We start from the raw sequence: 12,092 nt of genomic DNA, 5'->3' as shown, positions 1-12,092 counted from the left end.
ACATGCAGTGCAGACCTTTATTTTCTACGCAGCTTCAGCACCTCCGAACAGCTCTCATTAATACACACTCGACTGACAGCTCACTGTTGCCATGGCGACCCCCTACCTGTTGCCAAAGGGGGGGCTTGGAGTTTAGGGGCTTGTGAACGCAGCTCAAAACTATCGCAGTTCAATTTTCGCTGTGTGTCAGGGAGCCGCCGGTGCTGCTGCAGGCACGCACAATTACCCACTTGGGAACGGAGAATAGTTTCATTCATTTCAATGAGATTCAATCTGGCTCACTTCAGTGCGAAGCAATGCCACGTTTTGCAGGTTTTGTTATGAGAGAAGCCGAAATTCTCCACAGGAGTAAAATAGGCCTACTTCATTATGTGATGCTCTATTCTAATTCCTCTCTTCATTTCATACTCTTCTGTCCCATGTTATTCATTCTAGGAAGATAAGATGAGACTAACTTGAGGAAATTGTTCATTCATCATTCCGTGCCGCTCTATTCTAATTAAATCACTGCATATTCTATTCTTGCTTTGCTATTTTTCATTCCCATACCGTGCTATTCTGCACTCTTAACAAAGCTTTCATATACTACTGGAAAATGGCTCTCTGGGCTAATTGTGTCGGAGGAGAATTCTTTTTGGTTCTGTAATGAACTGTAGGTTTAGAACGTATGCGGAGGCTGTATGGCCATTAAAGATGCATGAAATGCCCCAGATTAGCTCTATTAACAGAATTTACTGCAGATCAGAATCGATGCTTTGTTTTTATTTGCTACCTTATTTAACTTTATCTCAAAGTGCAACCTTTGTTCCCAGAATGTGTTTACTGCTTCTGCCTCCAGAACCCGTACAATTTTAAAGCTTAAAATCTCACATGATAACTCTAAGTCATATATTTTTCATCGTGCTGAGACAATAAGTCGATTGCTTGATTAGGTAATTGACAGAATATCAATTAAAATATATTTAAACTATTCGGATATAGTAAATGCACTTTTTTTCCTTACAAAAGTAGAAAACCAACACCTCACCCTGGGCTCTGGCAATTATTAGTATTATTTTTTTTGTTGACATTTTATACATCTTACATACCAAACGATTAATTAGTAACTACAAGAAAAGAATCAGTAGATCTATTGTTGGGAAAATTAATTGCTAGTTACAACACTTATTTCTTATTTACAACCCTGGGTCACTGCAGATGTTTCAAAACATAAAAAAATACATTGTTCTTCTTGTGGAATGAGTTGTGTTACATAAGTAAAGTTTTTAAATGCTGCAACAGTTAGTATGAAAAAAAAGCTGGGCCGTGTAACTCTGCAGCATCAGATTTCATCTCCAGACATGTCATCACTAAACCACAGAAATATGTCTGGCTTTATGATTTAAGTGGTCAGTGTGTGGTAAGAATTGGTGGATTTCTGTACAAAATATGAGCAAAGAGTCTCCTTTGACTAGTTCTGTAATCGACTCCAGTCCAACAAAATAAAACATAGTGACAAGTCAGGTTATATGACCATCACAGCAACAGAATAACATCGACAAGAGTAATCAAATGCACTGAGAACGTATTATAACAACAACAATCTTCAGTGGATACTAACTAAGTTTTGCTTCTAACAAAAGATATTTTTCTTATTTCTGGTGTATCTTAGCTGTTCTGTCATTTGATTATCTAGACTGGAACAAAAGCAAAGCTTCTCTCATCACAGCAGAGTTGCAACATCCTTCCTGGAACAAAGTCAGCTAAGTGGGGCTTAAATCAACCTGACATAAAACAGTGTGACAGCAAGCAGCGAGATACTGTACACAAGGCTGACCAACAACAACAGCCCGTGAGACCTCAAACTACAGTCAGTGTGTGTGTTTATGTGTGTGTGTCAATGATAAGAAGAAATGAAGAAATACAATGGTGCAACTTGGATTCAGAGTATCTGGCTGGGTCATTTTATGTGCAGCCACACATATATATGCAAACACACATACTCAAGACCTTTACACTTATGAAGCAAGAACACACAACGTGATACTCCATCATTAATCTGTCTCTCACCATCACACAGCAGTGGTTCCCCTACGTGCATTTAGCAGCAGGACACCTAAAATCTTCCAAAACGCAATTAATTTGCTCTCTCTATTGCTCTGATTGATCGGCCACCAATCATTATTGGCCGATATTAATTCTATATGGCTTGAAGGCCGATCAGAAGACGCAAAACATGCAAGACAATTTCTCTCTGCAACGCTAAAATAGCTTCACTGGTGTGGCGGTGAAACTCACACTGAACATTCACTAACCAGAAGTCCAGCTCACCTGCCCGTCCTGAGTGCAGACACACAGTCTCTCTCTCTCCTCACATGCCACACACACACACCACACTGAACACTTCTGTAGAGGTTGCAATACACTCCGCTGTTTTCGGACAGTGTTTACATTGAACTTTGTTTTGTCCTGCATTGTGCCCACTTGAAAGCATGGCATCTTTATGTGTCCCAGCTCTTTCTCATCTGCATTGTAACAGGTTTTAGACACAATTTTTATGTAGGCAACTTGTATCCGTGTTATACTTTCAATTTCAATTCAAACAGTAGATGTCAAATGTTACATCTGCCCCAATGTGCAGAAGTGACTGCAACAGCATATGAGGCATCAGAAGCATTTTACTGAACATAAATCCACATCTACAGTTGTGTACAAATGCGTGTCTAAAGCCCTTCTTGTATCAGCAGATGCAAAGTATCTTTCGGCAATGCAAAATAAAAGTCAAGCACTCAAGCACCACTGCTTGAAAAGAATCCTAGGGGAAACACTGCACAGAGAAAGGCAGCAGTAGACACACACAAGGCCACAAGGATTGATGTAGCTCTTCAAGTCATAGTGAGGGCTGTCAGCTGAACGAGCGGATGGTGGGGAACATGCGTGTGTCTGTGTATGCGTGTATAGGTGTGTGTGTGTGTGTGTGTGTGTGTGTAGAGGAGGGCAGATGGCCTTCAGCTGGTCATTAATACCAACTACACCATCCTGCAGTGACCTCTACCACTTAACCCCCTTCATACTAAAACCTGTTGTAAGACAGATGAGGAAAATGGCGCAGCTCTACACTCTTGATGGATGGTGAGAACTCTTTGTACATTTAACCCTTCGATGGAAGAAATTGTTTACAAAAGAACTTACATGAGGACAAAAATAGAAATAAGTTTGAGTGAGATGGCACGTAGAAGAGTCACTAAGTGCCTGAGATGATAAATCAAAAGCTACTATACTGTAATTTTGCATGTTTAAAACAGTACTTTAAAGACAGAGGATGTCAGGTTGCGCTGAGCTTCACAGGTGACTTCGAAGAATTAGCACCATGAAAACCAACTGACAAGTGACCTTGTGCATTACATTAATAGCTGCACTTAAACACCACTTAAAGACTTCAGTGAAAAGTCAGCTGGTTGTCAACATGTATGTACATTCTGTGGCTGCATAAGAAAAAATATCTTGTGTGTAATCTGAATCATAAGAAAACAGGCAGAGACAAAATAAATTTGCGAACCATTTTCACACCACTGTGAATCAAATAAAACAGTATTGTCATATGCTTGAATACAAATTAAAAATATGTGTGAGTGCAAAATTGAAACTGGCACTGTAAGATTGTGCTTTGCTTTGCACCAGCGTATTTAGTCCAGAGCATTTTGCTTGTGAAAGAGGGACAGAAGAGGCGAAAAATGGCACAAAATAAATGAAATCAGTCGGACAAAAGTCTAACTGACTGCTACCAACATGGATCAGCATGCTGAATCAGACAAGCAGTCTGTGAAAAGGGCATTAATGGTGCTAAACACACTGCAAAAACTGCAGGTGATGGCCTGTCACACGCAGCCCAAGGGCATCAAACAACTAACTGTTGTCTAAAGGCATCAGGGCTCTAAGCTTGCATGCGTTCAACTTCAGATTATTATCTCAACAGTTCACTTACAAAACTCCACTTCACTCAACCTAGAGAGTAATGCAGATGTCTAACCACAGCATATACACATGTTTGATAAACAAACCCAACAGCCCATAAAAAGACAAGATAGGGACTGGACTATCAGTGTGTATGCACGCTCGTTCACACAGCATAGTGCTTCATGTTTATTTAACAACACTACACAAGTGAAAACATATATTTTTGTAATACAACCTTTGCAAAGACCAAATATAAACTGAATGATGCAAGTGGTTCATGACATGTTATCATATCATTCTTTGGTGTGCACGACCCCGGTGGGAGCACAGCCCCGAGCCCTGGCAACCTCCTACATATCCACTTAAACAGGACCATATGTACTGTATGTGGCTTATGTTATTTACTGTATCAACATTATGTTATTCCTTCTTCCATGACTTATGTGGCATTGTGGATTTATGGTGGAAATTCCTCACTTTTTAACCTCGACACTGAGGGCCAGGGGGAGTGATAGAACTGGGTCGGGCTCTGGGCTGGATCTCGGCCACTCAGACGGGCTTTCACAGAGCTTAGGGCTGACGGACTGTGCAGGGTGAGACCGGCTGTAAATCTCTGGATGCTGTAATGCTGAAGGTATCAGGTGTTGACTGCGTGTCCAGTCATATAACAGAGACATGCAGTGTGTAATGATGTCATCAATACTACTTTCTATAGTATTTTTAATGGGAGGTGTTTTATTATATGTTGTACCCATCTCCCTACAGACTTGTTTTATCCAGCAGCATAGGAAGTTCTTGAACTCTGGCGCTCTGGCAAATGTGATGATGAAAAACCATCTCGTGGTACTGCGAGGCACGACATGACAGCATCATCCACACAGCACAGGTCTGTCTAATGTGTCTGCCCTTAAGTGTACTCATGTTTTCACAGCTACTGAACATGGTCCTACCTGTTCCTGTCTCTCAAGCCAGCGGTCCACCATGGGGTGATTGGCGCTGAGTGACGAGCGGGCCGTCTCTCTCTGAAACTCTCTCTGATTGGCCCATGTCCCTGCATCCCGCGGCAGACTGCGGTACGTTTCCATACCTTTGCCCTGCAAAGACACAAAAAACAAAGGTGTTTGAAGAATATTGTTGCTGTATAATAGATCACGTTTCACTGACTGAAACATTAAGGAAATACTTTTTTCCAAACCAGATATATAAAAGCCCTCAGTTGTTGAAAGTGTATTTCACTCATCACAATCTAATCATTTTGAATGAGCACTTTGTTAGCAAACAGCGTTCTCTGTGTTTGCCACCTACCTTCCTCTCGAGGCTGTTGGTGCCAGGGGAGTGGCGAGCTTTCAGGAAGCCGGCGGTGGTGGACCAACGGGTTGGGTTTTTCCTTGATGGAGGCTCTTCTGTTTGTACCCGGGACTCGCCGCTACTAAACGGCCCGTTGATGGTCAGCAGGGCAGGGTCGCTGCTGCGTCGGACGTGGAGGGGCATATCTGAGACACAGGAAAGACAGCGAGGGTGTTACAGCAATACTTTTGGCAACTTATGTAATGAAAACCATGCTCCTTGCTGTACTTGATAAGACTCGAGACAAAGATTTAATATTATGTTTAGAGATGATTGATGTAAACAGGCTGGAACAAATTGTGTTCCCCAAACATTGTGGCCCAATAAAGGCAATTAATCACTGAGATTCCATTATCATCCCATTGTGGAATAATCTGATTTGTCACTAAAAGTCTAATCAGGCAGCTCTAGTTTCTACTTTACTGCCAGAGTATCACCGAGCAGCAGACACTGTGTGGGAACAACAATATGAGGAAGAGCCTATTGAGAAACACCACTGTAAGTGGATGCCTTCCATTAAAACTCTTCACTCTGTTTAAAAGTTGCGGTGCGTGGGAAGTGGGCCAAGGTCCAAATAACAACTCCAACAAGGGCAGCGTGCACAAAACACCACAGCCTGTGCCTGTACACAAGACATGATGTTATGACATTAAAAATCTCCCACTTTTAGACCTCTCCAAAATCCAACAGGCAGGTCTGATTGGCTGATATGCACCCAGCAGACTACACAAGAGAGATGGAGTGTAAACGAAAAAGGAAAAATTGTTTAAAATGCTGGTGTTCTTCAGATGACAATGCCAAGTGTCATGTTCCCATGTTCTCTTCCAGGATGTTCTGCTCCTCAAACACGGTCAGATGTTTTGGGATGGTGGCGTGTGTTCATACAGGAAGTGCTTTAATCTGTCCAAAGAGAGCACTGTGTGTCTCAGTCAACAGTTGTGTGATTCTGTGTGTATTGTGAGACTGAGTGCATGACAAGATGAAGCTTGTCCATCTGTGTGTGTGTCCCTGTTTATGTGTCTATACTCTCTGATAAACAGATGATGTTTAGGGTCAGTGTGTGTTTGAACACTTAATACGTTTGTTTAGAGGTATGTGCATTTATGCAAACTGAAGTGGCTTTGTGTATGTTATCATTGTGCGTGTGTGTGTGCGTGTGTGTGTGTGTGTGTGTGTGTGTGTGTGTGTGTGTGTGTGTGTGTAAACCATTACAAACTGTGTATAAGAATGTGTTTGTATTTTGAAATATCTGTGCCAATAGCTACAATATTTCTTTGAAAATGTGTGTGTGTGTGTGTGTGTGTGTGTGTGTGTGTGTACACTCATACACTTGGCTGACTGGCGTTGTTGGGTCACCCAGAGCGTGGGACCTAAACAGCTCTGAGCTGTGGGAGGCAGCGGCAATCTGGGAGATGGAGTTCAGGAGGGGACAGAGTGCAGGCTGTCCTGACAAGTTGTCTCAACACCACGCAAACTACAACTCCCAGGAGGCAAGAGGACACAGGACCCCTCTTCAGCTAAACTATGCTGACGAGTCCTGGTAGCAATCCAACACCATACGCTGATTCTTTCAACTTTAAACTGTGTACTGATCAGCATAGTGTACAGTTTTGACAGTTCAGTTTGTGGGAGATGCTTGTTTCTGATTGAGTTACACAAGTCTTCTTGTTTTCCGAAATGTGGAAAGTTCAATAAAACCTTAGAATACTATTCTGAAAGTTGTTTCCCAGAGTGTCTTTCTGCTTTCTCTACAGTTATTTTAAATTCTTCCACCCTGACGCAATCTATTTCAATTATGTCTCGCATTGTGGGCAAAAGACTCAAAGTTAGATACATATATGGACATGGACAGCGCCTTCTGTCAGTATTCTGCTTTCATGACGTTCATATTTGCACAAGTATTCTGAAAGCTTATTGATACAAACAAAATTCAGCAGTATCACCCAAAATCATGGGGGCAGCGCAGCGAAGTTCAAGCCAGACAAGACTGTAGGACACAATGAAGACATTTTAAAAACAGTGTAACAGAAGAACTTGAAAGGCTGTGTCCTCTCCCCGAGACTGTTCACATGGTAAACCAATGACTGTTAGTCAATAGGATGATTGTACAATGCTAAAATTTGCAGATGATGTAACAGTGTGCTGATAGACCTTAACTGGCAAAGAAATCAGTTATAGAGCTGAGACTGACCACTTTTATAATTGGTGCTCAGATAAGTCACTAAATTTGAACACAAAGAAAACCAAAGAAATTATCATCAATTTGTTCCCTAAAATTATGAACAGTATAACCATTGAAAGTGTACAGGAGAATGGGGGTGGAGTTAGACTACTCCTTTGTTACCTTATATCTTGGTAAAATACCCAAAACAATCCAACACAAGGATAAATACATATTGAAGATACTTTCGGCAAGTAGTAGGAAAGCTATAACCCGAAAATGGTTGCAAGTTGATCCTCCAACGTTGGACCAGTGGTGCGGGATCATGACAGAAATTTATTGTATGGAGAGACTTACTTTTGTTTTAAGACTTGAGTTGGACAAATGTACTAAATGCTGGGAAAAATGGATTGTGAATGCACCTTGAATAGTATGACATTATACCATGATGTATGTGGAAAAATATATTGTGATTTTAACTGTAACACTCATGATGACCTCATGTTCTTTGTTTGTAAATTTCATGTAAATAAATAAATTTTTTAAAAAAGTTAAAAAAAAGAAAAAAAAAGAAAAGAAAGCGTACAGGAGTACAAGTATCTGGGCACTATTACTGACAGCAAATTGATGTAGAGTGCAAACACAAATGCTAGGGTTGAAAAGGCTCAACAACGCCTCTACGTTTTAAGAAAACTCAGAAGTTTTTACATGGACAGAACTATACTGATACTGTTTTACAAGACCTTTATTCATACTACATATATATATATTTTGTATTCAGTGCTGGGGGAAGGGGTTTGTCCGTAGAAAACAAGAACAAACTGGATGAGGCTGTTAAACTGGTTAGCAAGATAATTGGAGGACTAATGTGCAGTATTACTCACATGAAAGACCAGTGAACAATCAATCAAACTCAAATGACCTTATCAGATCCACTGCACCCTTTACAGTCTGAATATGCACTCTTCAGGGCGCAGGCCTAGCAGGCCCAGGATGCAGACTAAAAGAGGCATAACGTCATTTGTCCTACGCAGCATCCAAATGCTCAACAAGCTCAAGTTACACGGTCTGGAACTGGCACTTCTTTTATTAATCACTTCCCAGTAATGATGCTTTGTTATGACATTTTATGATGGGTTTTTTTTTTCATGATGCATGTTTTATGTGTGTTGTTGTTGTTGATGATGATGTCTTTGATGCTCCTTTATGCTCATTTGTACAAAGCAAATTCCCCTTAGGGCAATAAAGGTTTCATTAATTCATCGGTAATATATTGAAAAGAGGTCTCCATCCATAAGTCGCAATGTATTAAATGGCTTCACACACCACCACCTTCTGTTTAACTGCCTCCGTTCAAAGGTACATTATTAAGCCCTCCTCCGGGGTTGCCACGTTTGTTGTTGTCAGAAACTTTTGACTTTGCCTTCTTGTGCTATCTATTGGATGTCGCTTCGCCAACATACAGGACCCAAGGAAGCATGTCGGCAGTGACTGTCACAATGAATGAAATAAACAAATCTTTCTTTCATGCGCAAAGGGAATACAGAAAGGCGTGAATAGTACACTCAAACATTAAGCTAACTAAGTAGGCATACTGACATTTATGTTCTCTTTAACAGATTTCCTCTGCCTCTGAATTTTAAATAATTTTAAACACCAACTGCAACAATCTCTCATCAACTTTAATAAGTCAATCAAGGAATCAAACATTATGCTCTCTGTATTGCAAAATGTGATGATTTGTGTTGCTTCTTTTGGTTTCTCTAGAGGAATTAAAATGTAGTTAATATCTCGGAACTTTTTCTTTTATTAAAAAAAGCATTAAAGTTCACTGACAGCTTCGTTCCAAATAACATGAAGAGTTTTAGCCCTCAAATGTGAATTATGAAAAGCAACATAACATTAACAGCACAAATTAAAAGAAACTCTTTAAAAAGGAGTATCAGGGACTTCTGTACTATATTTCTGAGATTAACGACTACATTATGAACTTCCAAGTATGACTTTTTAATGATAATTGTTGCATTTTGGAAATTAACTTTTCAAATTGGCATCTCAAAGCCTCACATGTTCACAACAGTGGCATCGTTCTTTCATCCGCATTTCCATGTCTGCAGAGGTTTTGAGTTTAACAAAGCCAAGAAACTAACATTAATCCATTTGTGAATTTCAATAGAGCTCTCTGTCTAATAAGCTTAATCACTTCTCTTTTGAGTTTGTGGGCAGAACAAGAAAACTGGCAAAGCCCCACAGAGTCCAGCGCCTCTCATCTCATCCAACATAAATCAGTGATTGAAAGCTATTCTCATTAGGCGCTCAAGAAAAAAAAAAATTAATCAAATTCCTTCTCTTCCATGACAGACATTTCTCTTAAAACCCAATAAAATCCAGCTGATGAGATTCAGCGTCGTCAATTAAACGGGGTTAGAATTTATTATGGAGACGGTTAAATTGGACGTAACTGGCAGGTGTGATTATGCCCAAGATTTCCATTTCTTACTGCATATTCACGTTCAGCATCTCACCCAGAAATCCAATTAGGAGTGAAGTGACCTCCCTCACACTGTGCATGTGTGTTTGTGTGTGTGTGTGTGTGTGTTTGAGTGTGTAAGACAGACACAGAATGGGCGATTTTGACGGGTGCTGTGTCAATCAACGCCAGTTCACAGGTCATTAATGGATAAGCCATACTCCAACCAGTGGGGTATTTTTAGTGCTAATAAAAAATGCTAATTAAAAATAGTTTGTTGTCAACTTTAATTTGTTCATTGGAGTGTGTGAGAGTGGGGCTGTCTGTCAATGTGTATGCATGTCTGGAGAGGGACACAAATATAAAGGTCAGGGTGCTTTTTTCTTTAAGTTTTGAGAATTACACTTAAGAATGCTCTCAGAACCAACTTAGGAGTAAAAATACTCCCGGCTTAAAGTGAATAAAGGACAAATTTATAATAAAAAGAGATTTTGAATCTCAGTGAGACTATTCCTGGTTAAATAAAGGTTAAATAAAATAAAATAAATAAAAAATGAAGGTAAACTCACTTGAATGAAGTACAGGCAGGAAATGAGGCAGCAGGTATGACAGTAAATCTCCATCAGCTAATTATCAAACAGCAGCAGGTAGTGAAGATGCTGTGGTTAACTTTAATTTCATCTTTTGACAGTTTTTAAAGGTTCAGTGTGTAGGATTCAGGGGTGTGTATTGGCAGTAATGGAATATAATATAATAACTGTGTTCTCTTTAGGGTATAATCACCTGAAAATAACAATCATTGTGTTTTCGTTACTTTAGAATGAGCAGTTTATATGTACACATGGAGCGGGACCCCACTGATGGAGATTGCCATATTCTCCGCCGCGTTTCTACAGTAGCCCAGAGCGAATAAACCAAACACTGACTCCACATGTGGCCGTTCGCTTTTGCTCATTGGCCAGCATAGTTAGAAGCCATCTGCAACAAGCAGCACTGGAAGAACACTGATTTATAACATGACACTGCTTTATTCACTGTTTTAACTGGTTTCAATCACCTGGTCGAATTCTTTTGAAGAGGAGGAGACCTCTGTGAATAATTCAGCTGTTTGCTTTGAAGATGAGGAAACCTTGGCGGGTAATTCTGCTTCCAATACAAACCCCTGAACAATGAACATTGAAGGATTTCTAACCGGGAGATGTTTCAGCAAGTTGCAATCTGCAATTCTCACCACTAGATGCCACTAAATACCCCTAAATCTCACACACTGCTCCTTTAAGTGATGGCTGAGACAGTACTGTACCTTTTTCATTGGACTCAACCACTACTCATTTTTACTTGTGTGAGATCTTTAATATATCCAGTGGTAATCAACATGTAAAATTAATAACAAGCATCCTCTGAGCATATGAAAAGGGAAGAACTTAAAGAAACGTGTCCAAAGCAGTGGGAAAATTTGCTGCTGGTAAAGTAGGTTTATCAGAGAAAACCTCTAATAATGTGAATTTAGTGCAAACTAAAATGCATGTTAAGACATTGGGTCTCATTCATAAAAAGTTAGTAAATCTGTGTGTAGATTTGCACATAAAAGCCTACGCTACTAAAAACCTACTCCGGATTCAGGAACGCCGCGGGAAACTCAGATTTGATCGTAAACACGTGTGTATGATCATGAATGCCAATCCATTGTAAAGTGACAGCGCGCTCCCGGTAATCAGCAATTAGCATAAATCCCCGCCCATGAATAGCCAATGATCACCATATAAGGAGGTGTAGGTGCATCCAGTCGACCTGTCAGTCATGGCGCAAACAAAGAAAGAGAGAGAAAGAAAAAAGAATTTTTTCGAAGCGGAGATCGAAATAATTTTGGGTGAAGTGGACCTAAGAAAAAACATTTTATTTTCTTCAGTTAGTAGTGGTGTGACAGGGACAGGCAAAGCGAAGGCCTGGAGGGAGATAACAGATGCTGTTAATGTTGGCTCCGTAGTACAAAGAACCATGTCAGAGGTGAAGCGTAAATGGTTTGATATGAAACTGGAGGCAAAGAAACGCATAAGCACACACAAAAAAAATACAGCGGTCACCAAACAAACAGAAGATTCATTTGTGGGGTTTTGAATGAAGTGGGAACGGGAAACCAGAGATGTTTTGTGCGTAATGGATAAACTCTAAATCAGT

General features: G+C 40.2%; 1 protein-coding gene across 1 annotated transcript in view; it reads right to left on the bottom strand.

Moving 5' to 3' along the window:
• LOC126382469 (partitioning defective 3 homolog) overlaps positions 1-12,092 on the bottom strand; it is a 289,875-nt gene that overhangs the window by 169,583 nt on the left and 108,200 nt on the right. The window contains exons 4-5 of the mRNA XM_050032353.1: positions 5,242-5,429; positions 4,887-5,030 (exon numbers count right to left, since the gene is read on the bottom strand). Of these exons, the coding sequence (XP_049888310.1) occupies positions 4,887-5,030; positions 5,242-5,429 (332 nt within the window). The remainder of the gene's footprint in view (positions 1-4,886; positions 5,031-5,241; positions 5,430-12,092) is intronic.

Source organism: Epinephelus moara, chromosome 21 (assembly GCF_006386435.1).
Source record: "Epinephelus moara isolate mb chromosome 21, YSFRI_EMoa_1.0, whole genome shotgun sequence".
Lineage (NCBI taxonomy): Eukaryota > Metazoa > Chordata > Actinopteri > Perciformes > Serranidae > Epinephelus > Epinephelus moara.
This window is presented reverse-complemented; position numbering and strand designations above follow the sequence as displayed.